This window comes from Neltuma alba, unplaced genomic scaffold (assembly GCF_004799145.2).
Source record: "Neltuma alba isolate B1F8T4 unplaced genomic scaffold, ASM479914v2 tig00003527_pilon, whole genome shotgun sequence".
NCBI lineage: Eukaryota > Viridiplantae > Streptophyta > Magnoliopsida > Fabales > Fabaceae > Neltuma > Neltuma alba.
Window position 1 is genome coordinate 548 of NW_021633315.1, and position 18,373 is coordinate 18,920.

The 18,373-nt window shown below is 37.0% G+C and overlaps 2 protein-coding genes across 10 annotated transcripts in view; one reads left to right on the forward strand and one right to left on the reverse strand.

Annotated features, from left to right (window-relative positions):
• Positions 1–12,162, reverse strand: LOC114741775 (uncharacterized). Of its 9 annotated transcripts, XM_028930039.1 has the most exons (17): positions 11,949–12,159; positions 11,739–11,833; positions 8,712–10,537; positions 8,118–8,576; positions 6,169–6,554; positions 5,620–6,089; positions 5,217–5,269; positions 5,022–5,129; positions 4,736–4,950; positions 3,346–4,657; positions 3,155–3,249; positions 2,887–2,998; positions 2,267–2,447; positions 1,506–1,564; positions 1,299–1,414; positions 366–1,211; positions 1–165 (listed from the first exon to the last, which is right to left on the reverse strand). In XM_028930039.1, exons 3-17 carry the CDS (start codon positions 10,525–10,527, stop codon positions 16–18), a joined length of 6,378 nt encoding a protein of 2,125 aa, XP_028785872.1. In that variant the 5' UTR covers positions 10,528–10,537; positions 11,739–11,833; positions 11,949–12,159; the 3' UTR covers positions 1–15. The 9 variants fall into 9 exon arrangements, with proteins under 9 accessions (XP_028785872.1, XP_028785867.1, XP_028785871.1 ...); XM_028930034.1 differs by having other exon boundaries at positions 3,346–4,950; positions 11,766–11,833; positions 11,949–12,162; XM_028930038.1 differs by having other exon boundaries at positions 3,346–4,950; positions 8,118–8,531.
• Positions 9,753–18,373, forward strand: part of LOC114741776 (probable aquaporin TIP2-2) — an 18,619-nt gene continuing 9,998 nt past the window's right edge. Inside the window, exon 1 of the mRNA XM_028930041.1 lies at positions 9,753–9,758. The gene's annotated coding sequence lies outside the window, so the exon portion shown is untranslated. The remainder of the gene's footprint in view (positions 9,759–18,373) is intronic.

Consider the following 18,373-nt stretch of genomic DNA (forward strand, 5'->3'; position numbering starts at 1 on the left):
CGGATTCAACAAGCTTCAAAAGCAGTGCCCATCACCAAAAATTGAGATTCTCGCGTAAGGATCCTCACCCCTAGAAGCATTACGATTCTGGTTTTTGTGACTCTTCTCGTGCGAAACAGAAGGAATCTTTGAGATGATTAAAGAACTCTGTAACCCTTCCAATAGCTGCCACCCCAAAGCCGGTCACAACAGGCAAAGATGACGACAAAAATATTAAATACAGAAAATTATTTTTTAGCAGTGCAAAGTTAAAAGATGGCTCACTTTCACACTTCCAAGAATGACAAAACATGAAAGCCAATTTGTTAAATGCAACGTGGCAAAATCTAATTTCAGCACTAGAACAAAACACATGAAATACTTACTCTTGATGTTGGTTGGATCCTGCGATTGGATCTACGAGGTTCAGCAGTTTCAGCTGTTAGTTTTTCCTCCTCTATCTTACCCAACTTTCCACCAGCAGGGGCAAGTTTTCCTTTACTTGCTCTTGATGTGGTTGTCCTGCTAGAGGAAGGAGCATCAGATGAGGCTGCCAACGGAGGATACAAGATTGGTCCCTCAGCTGCTCCATCATTTGCAGAGTAGGATGCCATCTCCACACGGTTTTCACTCTCAGATGCATTCTTATAATGGCTTGCAGAGTCTTTGGTCTTTTGTGTATGATCTGTCGAATCATTGGGGAGAGGAAAGGCATCTGCTGAAGGATTGTCTTTTGACAGGATTGGTTTACCCAGAACACCAGGCTTTCCAGACTTAACGGATTTGGACTTGGAATTGGCTCCTCGTTTCTCCTTTGTATCATTCTTGGCATTATTTTTCCATCCTCGAAATGATGGACCTTGAGGCATCAAGAAATTTGCAAGTTTAACTGAATCATTTCCATCATTAACCTTATCACTCCTATCTGCAACATAATGTTTGCTAACTTCCATAAATTTCCTCTTCTTCCCAGGTTTAGGAACACCAAAGATCACTCTTGATCCTTCTTTCTGAAGACCAGTTCTTGGCATTCTTTGTGTATCAGTTTTAACATCATTCTTGCTGTTCTTACCAATGTTAAACACTTTCTCTTTTTCTGTCAAATCAAGCAATCGCAATTCATTAGGGTTTGTCAGATCCACATCCTCAATGTTCTTTAACATCTTATCCTTCCCTTTTGCCTCTACCATAGGACTACCCAACTTGGCTCGTTTTTCACGTGGTGTATCGCCCTGCATGCAAAATCTTAAGCTCAGAACAGGCAAGCATTAATCATTAAATATTGATCAATTCCCCATTGGAAGATGTAAGAAAAATACCTCATGGGAAGAATTAACATTTGCTCCTAAGCTGGAATATTCAATCCATTTCCCATCCTTCCAAATAAGGGATGATCTAACTTGCCAAGATCTGACAACTGCTGTTTCTCCACGAGCTGCAGAGAATCAATTGGATTATTAATTTTCAAGCACAGTATAATTGCTAAGAACATGAAACACTAGTGTTCAATCAAATCATTTCTATACCAGGAAAGTCAACAGTTATTTCATCTTTCTTGTTATCCTTTACAATTCCTTCCTGCCAGCTGATAATAAAATGTGCCAAATGTGAGATCATAATACCAAGAAAATATGCACAACTTAATGAGAGGGTTAAAGCATTACAAGAACTATAACAAGAGATTGCAACAAGACAAAAAGATTGTGAAACCAAATAGGTGATATCAACGTGGACTTAGCCTAGCTTAACAAGATTTGAAGGTTAGACAAAATTAAAGGTAAAATCAGGATGAGTTACATCTCTGGATGATAGATCTCTCAAGGGGCACTTCTCCAACGTGAGTTTAAGTGCAGTTTAAAATATGCAAGTTCTAGGCGTTATCATGACAAATAATGATGAAAAATTATTCCCTTCTCGAGTATTAAAAAATCTTGTGATCCTATGAATGAAACAGAAGATTCAGATACACACACACACACACACACACACACACATATATCCGGAAACAATTATTCTTAAAAAAAAAAAAATCATCCTATAAAAAATCATTCCTTTGTTGAATATATATCACTTTCATTGCACCCAATTAATTAACAAGTGTCAAATAAGCGGAACCTTGGAAAGATTTTGTAGCATTCATACGAATAAGACCTCCCCCAACACACTATTACCATCAGCTTCTATCTCATAACCAATTGTTTATGCATTTCAACAGGCTGTCTTGTAACCATAATCCATCAAATGTCAATTACAAATGACTACCAAGACTAATTTCAGATGGCTGTACCTTTCTTGTATCCATACATCAACTCTATCCCCAACAGACCAAGCATTATCTCTAGTAGCTGCTCTACGTCTCTTCCTCGTTCCTTCATAACTTGTACCAGCTAGAGGACGGGCAACGCGTATTCTGGGTGGCTTCTCTCCTTCACTTTCTAATGGAACCCATTCCTTCAAAGGCCCTGCACCTAGGAAGCAGAAATTTTCTCATTAACACAATAAATGAATTCACAAAGTAATGGCCAATTACTTGATCTTAATGAAAGCTGGCTTTTTTGTTTGGGGGGGGGGGGGATCCTAACGTAGTAAACCAAGGACCAAATTACTGAACCTATGACGAACACCTTCAATCAGTAGCAAAGGCATGTTATAAGGTTTAATGTAGTAAATTTTACATTGCAAATTTCCTTTTCAAGAGTACCGAAATTAGTTTTAATCTTAAACACAAAAAGCCCTAGTCCATCACTCCATCAAAAGTCACACAAATAGTCAAGATTTTAATGAAAAAGTCGCGTGGTTTTGTGGTCAAGTAGTTAATATAGGAAGCCACACTATTCATAATTCATGAACAGTGCAGTTTCCTCAGACAATCTAATGCTTGATGAAGTACAAGGATGCTTGACTAACCTCCGTCAGCTACAAGAACAGAGTAGCAAACATAAGCTTTTCCATCTTTCAAACTTAAAACGTTCGCTGTGAACCATGCAGCTTGACATCCCTCTCCTCCATCTTTGAAAACCTGCAATATAATTGCTTCGATGTAAAAAGACAATCTAACAGCAACACTACAAGATTTTTATGAGACCCATGACCTAATATGATGAGTAAAACCGAAGGGAATTAATGTGGCCACTTCAATTAAATAAACTAGATTACAAAAATTCCTGATAACAACCTCTACAGGTGACCCCTCCTTGATGTTGTTCTCCCCCAGCCTTTCAGATACATTTGCAACAGGGAGAGAAGGATCATGCATTTCAATCTCAGATTCTGAAACCAAACAAATGGGATTGACAGAGTCAGAAACATTGCAACCCCTTGGTCCAATTGAAATCTTTTCAATGGTGTCAGTGGATTTAGAATTACCATCCAGGGTTCTCGTACGGTCCTCTGATCTCTCATTATACACCTTACGAAGAGGTGACTTCTCACCTGCAGCAATCTGAATCCCCACTCCATCAGATGGAATGCTTCTGGCAAGTGTACGAGAAATTGTGACATCGTCTCCAACATTGTCAATGCTCAATGAACCTCTAGTCTTGCCTTTTGATGATCCAACTTGCTGACGAGAGTTGCGTGATGCTTCCCAGCAACCCTGTGGACCAGCTTCTAGCAAGTCACTTATATGCAGAGGATCACCCATAGTTACAATCTTTCCTGCTTGTGATACAGCTTCAGCTGCCAGCTCGGCAGCCTTAACAATGGCATCCATATTTTCAGCTTGTTTTGCAGCAGCTGATGCAGCTTCCACTCTCCTTCTGGCAGCCTCCTTTGCAACAACAATAATAGAGCCAGAGCTGCTGGTTCCGTTAGGACCCTTCAATATGGATGCAGGAGTAGCTTTTCCCAGGTTTTTAATACCCTCAGAATGAGAGATCCCATTACTTTGGGAGGTACCCTCCTTACTAGATGAGGTCAATGCTTCTTCAGCCATAAGTTTTGCTTGCAATGCAGCATTTGAGGCAACTTTGGCAGCTGCAGCTGCTGCCTTTGCAACAGCAGCTGCTGCTGCAACTGTAACCGCTGCAGAAGCTAACTCTGCCTCAATAACAGGCACCAATCCAGAATTTTTCTGCTTATCCAGCTGGGTCCATATCTCGAGGCTGTGGTTCACAGCAGCTGCAGAAAGAGCAGCAGCTTCCTCTGCATGAGCACCAGCCTCCTTAACTTTTGTGAGGGACTCATCTGACAGAAACCTCTTCTCAATATTACGATCAATTTTGAGGTGATCAGCAGGAGATAGAGAGGGCAGAGACACAGTAGTTTTGGGCAAACTCCCAACAGTGGGGGCTAGAACAGCAGAAGTGGATACATGAGAACTAACAACAGGATTCAGCTCTAGTTGAGATTGTGTTTGCAAAGCCTTCTGGCCAAGATCTTCAGATACCATAGCCTTCTTTCTTTTTTTAGGCTTAGGATCAGAAGAATGCTGAGGTGATACTGTTACATTGCTGGTATCATGCAGAGGGGCAGTCCCTACAAAGATACTCTGTGGAGCTGCACTGGAAGATGGAAGCGCTGGAGTAACAGGTTTTATACCACTGGAAGGAGGCAAAGAAGATCCCTTGAATGAATTAAATTTAACTGAATCTGAAATAGGTGACGCAGAAATCAGGGAATTGGTATCAGGAGCAGAAGCAGGAGCAGGGGATCCAATCCATGGTCCACGAACAGGTGCCTGGGATATCCAAGATGTGTTATGTCCAAGAATGTTCCTCAGAGGTGGAGTTTGATAAGGATGCAAAGAAGAAGGTACCCGTGGATAATCCAAAACAGATCCCCTTATGAGTGCACCGGGTTGCAGTGAATCAGATGGAGTTGGTAAATTCCAAAGAGGAGATGAAAGAGGTATTAAAGGGTTTACAACTGCTGGAGTAGCCTTGCTGTTGGATCGACCAAGAGGAGAGGAGATGCCCTTACTTTGATGTGAACCTTGCCTAGCCAATTCAGAGGCTCTAGGACCTGCAGATTCTAAATCTCAAAAGTTACCTCCTATCAACTCAGGAAAAAAGAAAAAGCAGATTAAAAATAACAAGGTATACCAGATCGTGATTGTACAGGAGTTTCTGGGTTCGTTAGAAGAGACTTTTGACCATGCTGCCTTTCTACACACACACGCCAAGCATTCTCCCAGAGGCTTCTTCCACCATCTAAGCATAAAATTTACAGTAAATCCATTATTTCAAATGAAGGACTAAAGGAAACGAGCAGAGGGAGGCCATGATAAAGAAACTAACCTGGACCTCCAAATGCTGATATCATGTAAGCCTCATCAGGTGCTGTGCCTTGACTGCAGCAATATTAATTGTGGGAATAATAGGATCAAGTGATTAATAAACTGGAAGTTCTAAAACATTCTTTAGTTGGTAATATTAACAAGCTGCCTAAATATTTATTACTAATTCAGGACAAGCACAGTGGTGGAATGAGAATGGTATAAACTCAGCATAACACTCAAAAATGAAAGATTAACAATAGAACGGAACAAGTAATTCCCATTTTTCATATACACGGGAGTGGGTGTGTCAGATTTTGGCATAGAACAAGGATTGTTTGATAAAACACATTGATTCAAGAGCAGTTATGGACATCTCATTCATGTAGCTCCATCACAACTAAATAGCAAACATTTGAACTCACATTAAAGCTCCATAAACAAAGATCTGTGCACGCAATTGTATCTGCTGTAGATCTGTGAAAGGTTGTTGAAACAGTACAGGAGCAGAAGCAGAGGTGTTCAAATCTGGAAGACTAGATGTTGAAGCGTTTAGCAGAGCAAACGGCTTTGCACTGCCAGAATCTATATGGCCATACTGCAGCATCTCATTGGATTGCATCAACTGGAAACCAGGGGGTGAGCTGAGCTTTGCATTATTTGATTTATCCACTCTCTCAGGTTGTCTTGACGGAGGTGTTTCTTTCACATGACTCGCTTTTCTAGAAGATTCCTTTCCAGCATTCTTATTAGATGCTCGTCTGGTTTTACGCTGAGATGTACTTTTGGGAACACTACGTGCTATCTCTCCATCAGAAATTTGTGGACTTCCATGGGAAGCATCTGCAGTTTTGATTTTCAAAGGATCTAACCTAGATGGAGATACCTCCACAATCTTCAATTAGGAAAAGGAGAGAAAAAAAGTTAGAGTCCAACTACAGAATCAAAACTGAAAGAACTGAAAGAAGACTTACTGTCGATGCTTTGCTGGCTGTAGCAGCCGGAACCGGCTGGCTATTCCCAACATCCTTTGTAGCTGAACCTCCAGCATTTTTTTTGGACAAATCAGCCTCTGCATTTAACTCAGAAGTCAAGCTTCCCTTATCTTTAGATGCGTCATTTCCCTTCAAGTTATCATCAATCAATAGCAGATTAGTTGCATCTCTATTGATAAGCTCAGAAACGGGGGGATTCTGATTGCCATCCTTCTCAGTTTCAGAAGACCTTCCAACTGTAATAGATGCACTGCATGTATTATCAGCAGGATAGGCACGACAGCCCACAGTCTCATGCAACTCAACATGAGAATCAGACAAAGGAGCAGAAGACACACAACCTTGATTTGAAAGTAACATGTCTCCTGCAGGATAATACCATTAAAAGATTTGATAACATTTGAATGAATGTTAAGACAATACGTATACAAGATTCACATCACAAAAATAAACCACTCAGCATCATAGATATTGATTACCATCCAACAAAGTTACCATCTGATAGAAACTATTTATAGGGTCAAGTTACATTCAGCACCCTAAAGTATTTTTCCATACAGTATCCTACAATAATTTTGATGCTGGAAATATCCTTTCCCAGTAGCACTCTATCTTAAAAGTAGGTTTTGATGAATTCAGCATCCCAATATACTTTTCAAGCAGCACTCAATATCCTAAGTTTAGGGTGGTCAGAGAAAACATTTTAAGGGTAAAGTTGCACCAAAAATTACTTCAGGGGATACTGGATGCAACTAAAGGATACTGAATGCACAAAAAACTATTGGTGCTGGATGCAACTTAGCCCTTATTTATAAAATGAATTGCAACTCCTTAAACAAAGGAGGAAGTAGGCAGAGAATCCAATTACAGAGCTACGAAATGGTATGAAAAAGAAAATGAACACACAACTCTGGGCTTTACAGAAACAAGGTTCCCTCCCAACTTCTGCCTAAAATACTCAGTGTCTAGCAGCTACCAGCCCTGCCAAAATATCCCCTGAACACCCCACCCCATCCAAACGAGAAGCAGCAAAAATGCATTACCCACAAGGGTAGTTACTCAGATAATTCTCTATTCAACATCTCCTCTGCCGCCTCTCTCTCCCATGTTCCCATGGGACTTAATTTTCTTTCTCCTCTCATCAATTTGTGCCCATAGCCCATATAGTGTTTCCCTGGGTGTTGTTTCCATTGTTCACATAGCCATTGTATACCATTAACACAGGGTCCATCAGTTCATTTCCCAGCAAGTCTCACCTTGTCCATAAGGTTAAAGGTGGGAACATGTACTACGATAATTTTAACAACCCCCCCCCCCCAAAAAAAAGGGGGGGGGTACTATCACAAGCAGGGAGTCGTTCCCGTTTCATTAGGGCATGCAATATCCAATGAATGAACTTCGATACACTGAATTAACTTCTGTACTTCTAGATCGTCCATAGAGGTGCAGTGTGAATCTCCCAATATAAAACTAAAGGTTAATAAGATGTCCTACAATAATTTTATAGTTTGACATCTGACAAACCAATAATAGATGTCAAACCAATAAGGAGATCACATGTCACAGTCATAAGCAGATCAGCCAAGCGTTCTGCCAGTAAAGAAAACCAATAATTTGCCATTTGTTCAGAAAAAAATTAAATTGACCCACAGGCACTAAGGGGAGTAGAGAAAAACGGTACATCTTTTGAAGCAAATTCCCATGACACTCAGAAGAATCATGACATGCCATTATTGACAAGAGACACTGTTTATATGCTAACATCATTTTAAAACATGATTTAACGTGCAAGATTCTTATAAAAACACTCAATTGGAGAAAACTGAAGAATCTGAGTATTTGGTGCTATGAAGAATGCCAATAGTAACAAGTAACACATCAACAATAAATCAAAATGGAACTCAAAAGTGGACAGACTATTAAATCACCTGAAATTTTCGAGTGTGGGTTTACTTCATCCTGTTTTGCTGCCAGTTTGGGTAGAGATGGAGAGGCATCCATTTCTTTTGCGGACTCCTGATTACGATTAATTGTTTTTAGAGGCTCACTAACATTTCCAATGGCACAAGTCTCTACATTCTTTGTACAGCTTTCTACTGTCTCACAAGACAGTTGTCTAGAAGTACCACAAGACTGGTGCTCCGTTCCAATAACTGGGCAAGGAACAGTTCCCAGTTCAGAAGACACGACAGGAGTAGATAAGTGTGCTTCCTCAGCAACTCTGGGATCAGACTCTTCCTTTTTTACAACAGGATTGGACCCAGCAGGAGAAGTCTTCCTCTGAACACCATTTTGATCTACGACTTTCTGGGTGGAAACATTGCAAGAAGATTGAACATCCACTGTACCACATGATGCGAAAGAAACATCTACTAAAGCTTCTGAAGCTGAAAGATAGCAAAGCAAAGACAACTTTAAGCTAGATCCTATATGGTATGAAAGACTAACCATCCTTTTCTAGATTCTACAAGGTATGAAAAACTAACCATCCTTTTCTAAGTAATTATAAAATTATGGCATACCTGAATTATCAATTGCTGTGACGTCAGCTGATACTGAGGAAGTTGATAACCCAGTTTCCATGCCACCGGGGCTAACAGAGGATGAACCAATTCCTTTATCAACAAGATGGACCTTATCAGCATCACAATTTATTGGGCTACAGTCAGAAGGAGCCCTTGTAAAATCTTGGTCCACATTAGGCATATCTTGACGAAGTTTTTTGTCATCCAGCTTGCCAGCTTCACTGCCCTCACGTACTGAAGTTGATTCACCCAAAATGCAAGATTTTGTCGACCCCATGCTGGAACAAGAAATGCCTTCTACCTTGCTATTATCATGTTCATTAGTTTTAGAAATGTCACTGCCCTCCACAGTTAAAATAGGTGCCTCTACCTCGCTTACGGAAACCTCCATATCCATTTCATGGCCAGTGTTCAGTGATTCCTTTTCCTTAGCAGAAGTGCCCTCACCATGTGTCTTCTTTTCAACAGAATCCACACCCTGCTGGAGACTAGGAGAAATCCCACAATTGGAATTATTTATCTCAGTTACTTCCCCAAAACCAGTATTGCCTTTAACTTCAACCTTTGGAGAGTTGTGTGCAATTAGTGCAGACTGATCATCTTTCATTACATCTTTAACTGCATTTTCACCTGCACTGTCCAGACATGGATTACTAGAAATTATATTCTCGCTACATCTTTCTTCCTTCTGCAAGTCTGAAACATTGCTTGGTACCATGCTTAAGGAGCCATCCACATTAGTTAAGCAAGGATCAAGTCCCTTAACCACACTTCCACCATTCAAAGCTTCTTCAGATGCCGAACAAAGAGAATTATCGGGATTATGTGCATCAGTCCCAACTGCATATCCATCTAAAGCCTGTGTGTCTACATTAGTATCTTTGTTAAATGTGTAAGATTCTGTATCTTGCCTATCAGTTTCAGCTGTCAAACCACCTTGCCGCTCACCACTAACACCAACTACCTGATTTTGTGCATGTTGAACATCTAATGAATCGGAAGTAGCAGATATATTTTGCACGGGTGCTTCGGTAATACTAGTTTGTAGTTCCCCAGAAGCAGATGAATCATCTAGAATCTTATCACTCAATGAGTCATCACCCACAGTTTCAACTTCTTGTTGGTTTTCATTTTTACCTTTCATATCAGTAAAACGAATTCCCTCAGACTGAGGCAGGTTAATATTTTTGCAAATATCGCTTAGTTCCAGATTGCCTGAACTCCCATCAAAAGATAATTCATTTTCCTGGGCTTGGGAAACTCCAACGTGAGGTTCATCTTCTCTTTCATTTTTCTTCAATCCAGACGCATCTTCATGTATGTTATCAGATAACTTTAGACCTGCAACATCTCGAGATTCATTTTTACCATCAGTTTTCAGATTAGATTCCATTTGCTTAGCTAAGCACGCCAGTTCATTACAGGCATCTGATTCCTGAATAACAGATTGTCTAGGAATAAATTCCTCCTGCCCAACAGATTTTAATAGCATTTCAACGGACTCTGAGGAGGTGGCCTCAGACCAGACATTGTTATGCCTTGATATAGAACAAGATTCAGCTGCAGTTGAACTAAACCCTATGCCGCTACTGCCTCGAGAGAATGCGTCAATCCACTGATTATCTTCGTTGCTTTCAATGCCAAGAAAAACTTCAGTTTCAACCAAATTATCAAATCTTGATTGTCCTTGAAGGCTTTCATCAAAATCAAATTTGGGCAGAGCATATGGCCTTAATACTGGAGGAAATTTGGTGCTCCCTTCACCAGCTAAATGAAGATTCTGGCTTTGAAAATCATTGTCGTCATAATCCATGGGTATATCCCTGAAAAAAAAAATACATAAGAAAAAATGAGAAAGAAAGGGACCTGCGAGAGGATTGTGAGACGGAGCACTTCAAGGAATCTCTCCTTTCTATCACAAATGATATGGGATAGAATTGTAGAACCACACTTCAGTGCTTGAAGCATGGTGTTTCAAATGAGTCCCTATTCCTGATATGTGGAGAAATTGAAAATCCCTGCTCACTTTTTTTGAACCTCTTTGGCCTTTTCTTCCTTCCTTAGTTTTTTCCTTTATGAAGGAGATCTGACAGCCTAATTTAGTGTATTTCTCTTTCTTTTAATTTGATGAGGTTCCATTTACCCAAAAAAAAAAAAAAGGAAAAAAAATGAAAGCACACATGCATTCAGACAGATGCCCGAATAGACGTTCAATGGACCAATCATGCGGACGTATACGCATCCATCAAACACACATCAGCGAGCAAGTTGTACATGCATAGACACAGACACACGCAGACAGAAATGCAATAATTTAAATTAAAATTTGAACAATAAATAAGCAACCGACATGACTCAGGGCAACTTGAAACCCCAGCATATCCAAACAGGAAACAAAACTCAGGTTTTATCATTTCAATCATTACCCAATATTTCAAAATGCCAATGCCACTTGCAAATATGCTCATCAAACAATGCTAAAGTGAAGGAAAATATAATTAGGTGGCCCAAGAAGCTACTTTATTCCAAGCAGTACATTAAATATATATTATCCAAAAGTTAACAAATTTTGGAAATAGACAAGGAATCCAGTGCCTTGTGCGTGGAGGATGTCAACATGTTAAAACAGAAGCGCGAGAAGAGGAAATCATTATTCCAATAATGAGTACAATACAACAAGCAGTTTTGTGTTTACAAGCCCAAAAATATATATGTATAAATATAAATGAACTTCAACCAAAACTTAGTAAACCCTTTCGTAGAGATAAAATTATAGAGAACCAATCTTCCCAGAGGATCGAACAAGCGTAATCCTTTAACAGACACCCTTAAAAACCAATTAGTCAGTGAAAATGTGAGAAATATTAAACATTTTTGGACGAATGCCATTTCAGATCAAAGGAAGCCAAAGCAACCATTTGAAATCAAAGCCCACCATTTCAAAGCAACGGAAGTAATATCTCTGCCGAGAAAACAGAATAAAAAAGTACCCTATATCTCATAAAAGTTGGACATGAACAGTACCAGAACAAGTAAGTCTAAAGACGCTACCTCCCTCCATCCGGCGAGGAAATCCAGCCCGTTTGATCTCAGCTAGTCCCCAATCGTTCAGTCATCGACTACTTAAAAAACAATTCTTTGTCAGTAATTACAACCCTCTCTCTCCTCAACAAAACACAAAACCCAGTAAACAGACCCCCACCAGAGTCAATTTAAACCCCAACAAACAATTACCGTCTGCTTGGAGTCCCGGCGGATCGAACTAGGGTTCCGACGTTGAAAGAGACAGAGTAGTCAGAGGAAGCTGCAACAACACGATGGCACAAAGAGTGTGGGGTACTTTCTCAGTGGCCTTTTTTCCCCTTAATTCCTTCTTCAGTCCTTCTTCCTCCTTAGCCGAAGAAAAAGCACTTCGATTTTTGTTTTTTTCCCACCGAAGAGAAAACGAGAGTCTGAGAAGAAGATCGAAAACGAAAAGGTGCGCTGGCTCATAAACAATGAGAATCGAACGGGTATAAAGCTCGACGAGTATCCGGCTTGACACGTGGGCGGTCTTGATTCGCAGGTTGAAAGTATCAAGCTTGGAGAATCAAAATCGCAGGGCGTGGAAAACCTTGTTCGGTTTTCGCTGGTTATTGGTTAATTTTTTCTGGGGAGGGGCAAATTGGTAAAGTTAGTTAGGTGAGTGATCAGTTCAAGAATGGAAACTCGTTTTAACATTTTCGTGCTAATAAAATATTCTTAAATAAAGTCATGTTTTAGTTGGACACGTGGCTTTCTAGTTCGGTCTAGTCGAACGAACTTACAAGCATATCTGAGCACCAAATATTATCCGTAAGGTAACCATGACTCTGAACCGTTGGATCATATACGCGGCTCAGATTAGTCGCTTCGTATATTCTTATTTCCCGGCACCACTGGAATGGGCGGATGACAAAATATCCGGCAAAACAGTGTATGACAGTTAGGTCTCTGGATATTTTCTAAAATTACCTTTTTTTAAGTGATTTTACTGTCTTCAGAATTTTTTTTTTAAAAAAAAAAACTCCTTCCATGCCATTGGGCAATGAGGCTCTCCAATGATCAAAAGATTAGGAGCGTACATGAACAAATCAGATTGGGCTAATCATCAACTCATCCAAAGAAGAAGTCACATTGAAGCAGACAACTCATAGCCATGATCCAATCTAATATAGTGCTAACCTAAGGTTGCTTGGATCAGATATGATCCACTGTGCATTTGAACTAACGAGGGGAGTTCAAGACCTCGATTTGTTTCTTTTTGTTATTTTCCCCTATACGGGAGGCAATATTTTAATTAATTCAAATAGTTAACAGTACATATAATCATATAAAAACTCATGCAAAACATTAAGATCTAATCATAAATTCATAAAAATGTTCAACAACATTTAGCAACAACAAAACCTCTAACTATATTGAAAAAAATTTCACCCAAACCAAACCGAACAAGACTGAGTGTCTAATCAGTTAGTTTAAAACTTTTTTTTTAAAAAAAGTTTAGGTGAGTTGAATCCCAAAACTCATTAGGGTCAGGGCATGCCTCAAGATTTAAAGAACGCTTATAGAGGTACTTACAAATCGCCTACTAACAAGGTTTAGAACTTGATCCAGCAGAGCTAGCTAGCTAGCATAATCTAATTTGGTCCAATTTTGTTATCAGGCTTGCTTTTACATGACTGAATCACCTTGAGTTAGATTAGTTTAGATTAAACTATTGAGATTTTACATACCCTACATAGAATTATTAGGAAAGGGGGGGGTGATAAATCATTATATTTTTGTTGTTTTACTTGCTTGATATTAGCTTTTGACCCTCATTTCATGCTTTTGAGTTCAATTGACAAAATTTGTGTTTGATGATATAATTGACTAATTTCTAGATTATTTCATATTTTTAACAATTTTATTAATTAGTTTATAATTCTCAAATTTTTGTTTAGCTAGTTATGTATTTAATTTTCATGTGTAAGTGATAAGAATTAAGTGTGCGCGACCAAAGGCAATTGATCACTTGCAATGAAAGAGGTTATGTGGTGCCATCTAGGGGCTCTCGTGGAGAGAGTTCAATCTAACGATGGAGGTTGCATATAAGCAAGGAGAAGGTGTTTACTATTTAGGGACGTGGAGTGTATTTATTTTCATTTTCATTTCTTTTTAATTTAATTCTCTTGTATAAAATGTATCTAGTAGATTCGAACTTCATGTATCGTATCCTTTTTATTTTTCATTTCTAATTTCTTCATTTCCTCTTCTTACTATCAAGTGGCGAAATTCACCCTCATTTATGTATTTCAACTCTAATTTTTTTTGCTATAAACAAGCACAGGTATACCTTTTATTATAGAGAATCATATTCAAGAACAGTAAATATAAGCGCTTTTATTAGTAGAAATTTAATCATTAATTCACTACATTGTAGAGGACTAACTCCTTCGATAAAATCTAAATTCTATTGGCTAATTTTTACTAAATCTCAATATTGAAATTATCATCATCCCAGGACTACTGTTTCTCTTTTAGGACCTAAATTTCCTTGGGATCATCTTCATTTTACATGTGTCGGAGTGTAAAGTTTTCTCTCCTCTTTCTTCTTAGGTCACCATTTTTCATCTTTTTCATCTCCTTTATTTTCCATGCATTTTCTCTTCATTTCTTAAATCTTAATTTTTAGTCCTTATTGTTAGGTATAAAGACCAAAATAAAACTAATTAAAAATAGGGAGATCAAAACCAAAACTAATCTAATTCCTTTCGCTTTACACTTCAATTTCCATATTATTTTTTTTATAATTAGAGTCAAACCACTTTATTGCCTAGTAAAACTTAATTTCCAACACAAATCAAGTTTACCATGTTGTGTATTTGTCCAAAGAAAGCGCATAAGCATGTTTTTTTTCATGCATGTCTGTTAAAGTCAAGCTTGTGATTTTGATGGGCACATTTTTCAGGGATAAGGAAATAGTAATGAGTCCTTATCACTCATGTTCAGATGGATGATAATCACAATTCTAATGTTGTCAAATGTATTTGAGAGAATTATAATAAGGTTCTAAGAAAATAAAATAATTATTAAAAAATTCCAATAACCTAAACTGCCTGTAATAATAAGTTTTAGAGTAGAAAATAATTACTTTTAAGACTTATTTTGTCATTATTTTCTTTTTTTAAGTACGTCATTGTAATTTTTCCAATGTATTTTTTTAGATATGTCCAATTGTCAAACGTCTTGTATCTTATTAAAAAAAATTAAGTTATATTTTTCCCTACGAAGAAAAAAATTTATTTCTTAAAGTTTGGGGCGGATGCTAAATACCTCTGGTATAATGAACTATGAATTTCTCGAATAATAGAGCGCGGATGCTAAATTTCCTTTCATGCAAGGCAATATTTCTTTTGTGCCAAATGGTGTTTGTATATTTTGGTGACACTGATATTCGGTGTTACTCCTCCAATTCTTAATATGAGACTCATTTAACTAATTTGATTAAATTAAGGAAGTTAAGTAAGTTAGTTAATTATAAGAAAAGTGACATATTTTTCCTAAAATATTATAATCATCTTTCTTAGTACTCTCTCTTCCTCTTCTACTTGATTATAGTTAATGGAGTATCTATAAGAATAATTTAGAGAAAACTGATAAATATAAAAAATATATATTATATTTAGAATCAAAACCAACTCAAGAACTGAGTCGTGAGGACCGGAGGAGTATTTTGTAGCCAAGATTCAAATTTGTAAAAATTGTAATAATGGAAATAAATAGAAAAACTGCCAAATCAGATGACAGGTACATATTGACAAGTGCCGAAAAGATGTTGAAAGGATTCTCCTTGTTGACGCCCAAAGAGACAAGGGCCAGAGATATTGATGACTTTTGAAGACCTCATAAGCGGGCTAGGCGTCATGGAGCAATTTCCAGATTAGGAATATCTGTTTGAAGGGAAGGAAGCCAGACCATAAAAATTTAAACAAAAAAAAAAAGGAAATCCATTGGTCTAGAATCAGAGGAAAGGCTTTGAAAAGAAATCTAGGAAAAGTAATGTCCTTGATGATATTTCAGGTGCTCAGCTTTGAGCTTGTACATATTTTGAGGTTTTTTTTTTTTAGTAAGTATTTTATTTTTGCTAGCATAGGCATTTTCTATTAGAGACAATCATTTTAGAGATATTGTTAATAAAGTTGGTAATACGAGCCAACCTATCAAGATGCGGGTTACTTTAGCTCGGAATGTCTTGAGCCTGCATTTAAAAAAAAAAAAATCAATCATCACAGCATTATGTTATCCACGCAACTACCCAGTTCAAGTTCAACTTCAACATTTTACACTTTAAAGCCCAATTACAGTACCCAAGTTGGCTGGGCATATTGGATAGGAACCAAGTTTGAGTTGTTTTGATGTTTTGATAAAACTGACAGTTTTCGGTTAAACAAAAATATGCGTTGATCTACCGGACCATATATTTCTGAGCATCAACCTTAAATAATATTGGGCCTGTTACCTGGATTTTTAGGCCTCTTTACAAAATTACAAGCCCACTGGTCCAAATTTTATGAAAGGTGGTTTTTGGGGATATATCGATTATTATACTAGGTAATATTTGACCTTTTTTTTTTCCCGGCCAACAACGTGAAATAAAAATGGAAAAATGACCCAAAAAAAACAACCTTGAATATATGAGATACCAATTTGGGAAGCTAACACTACATAATGCCAGTGCCAAAATGAGAGAAAAATATAAATTATCATTTTAAAATTAAAGTGAAATGATAAAAATACATTTTATTTTTTTTAACAAAAAAAAAACCAACCCCTCTCCGACCATCACCGAAGCTGGCGAGGTGGCTACCAATGAGATTGGATCCCATCACCCCATGCTGGTTTGGGCCAAAGTATAGTACTCCTCCAGTCCTTAATATAAGACCCATTTAACTAATTTGATTAGATTAAGGAAGTTAGGTAAGTTAGTTAATTATAAGAAAAGTGACACATTTTTCCTAAAACACCATAATCATCTTTCTTAATACTCCCTCTCCTTCTTTTACTTGATTGTAGTTGAGGGAGTATTCATAGGGGTAATTTAGAGAAAATTGATAAATATGAGAAAGGGGTCTTATATTTAGGACCAAAACCAACTCAAGAATTGGGTCCTATATTAAAGACCGGAGGAGTATAACTATTATGCCATCAGTGTTTTGCCATCAATGCTTAGTTTTGACTCTAAGTTGTTAACAACTTTTGTATGGGTATTGACTATATCTCAATAGATATTAACAACTTTCAATTAAGAAATAACAAGCCACTTTTCAATTTATTGGCAACTTTTATATAGGTATTGACTATATTTCATTAGGAACTAGCAACTTCAGTTAAGAAATAGTATCGTAACACATTTTAGCAACTTTTAAATTGAGATTAACAAGTTGTTTTTTTTTCTAATATCAAGATTTACAAAACTGGGAAACACTAGTGTCTTCACGAAATGCTTACAATTGGTTTGGAAATAATAACATTACAACAAATTTTAACAACTTTTAAATTAAAATTAACAAGTTTTTTTTTCCAAAATCAAAAGTTAACAAATTGGAAATAAAACTAGCCTCTTCATAAAATGCTTACAATTGAGTTGGAAATAACAAAATCACAATACATTTTAACAACTTTCAAATTAAAATTAACAAGTTTTTTTTCCTTAACATCAAGACTTAGCAAATTCCTACGACTTACTTTGTCCTAAATGTAAGAGCTAGTTACGTTGGAGATTCAACTTGGTTCCAAATATAATATTCTAATTTACTTGTCTTCTATATTTATTTATTTATTTCTAATATAGTCCTTATAATGATTATACATGTTAAAATGTTTCCATTCTAGTACAGATGATTAACAAAGGTATTCTAAAAAGGTAATATTTATTTATTATAAATAATTAGCTTAACTAATTTTTCTTAAATATTTACTAATTAGTTATCTGACTCTTATATTAAACACCAAAATTAGCATATTATATGTCATCTCATGATCCAAATATTGCGATTTTGGGCTTTTGGCTGACAAAATATGGAAAGATTCTCTCTGTTTTCCATCCTAATGCGGAAGGCATATGAGATTTCCCATTTCTGTTTTGGCTGGCGCAATCTTTGTCGTATACATAGCAACATGTGACTTGCTCGATGATCATCTACATATTAGTGCTGCATTAAACAGCTGTTTTTTTATAATTATTTTAATGCTCAACCCAAAAAACCTTTAACGAATAGGTGTTGGTTCTAGTAAAAAGAATTTCATCGTTTAAGTGTGAGGTTTTGAGTTCAAATCCATATAAATGCAAAATAACTTTTTTGGAAGAGCTACCTCTAATTATACCCAATATACTTGAATCTAATTTTAAATAATTATATCAAAAAAAAAAAAAGCTTCATGTGACCTTATACGTCACGTTGCTATAATCCTCTGGTGTGTTATCCTATAGCAAAACATAAGCTTTTAGTATCCAAAGCCCTTAATATAAAACTTAATTAACTAATTTAGAGAGATTATCGAAGTTAATACATTATTTTAAAGTATTTATATTTATTATTTTTTAAACTATTTTGTCTCAATGATAAATTGATGTATAATCTAATAATACATGAGTA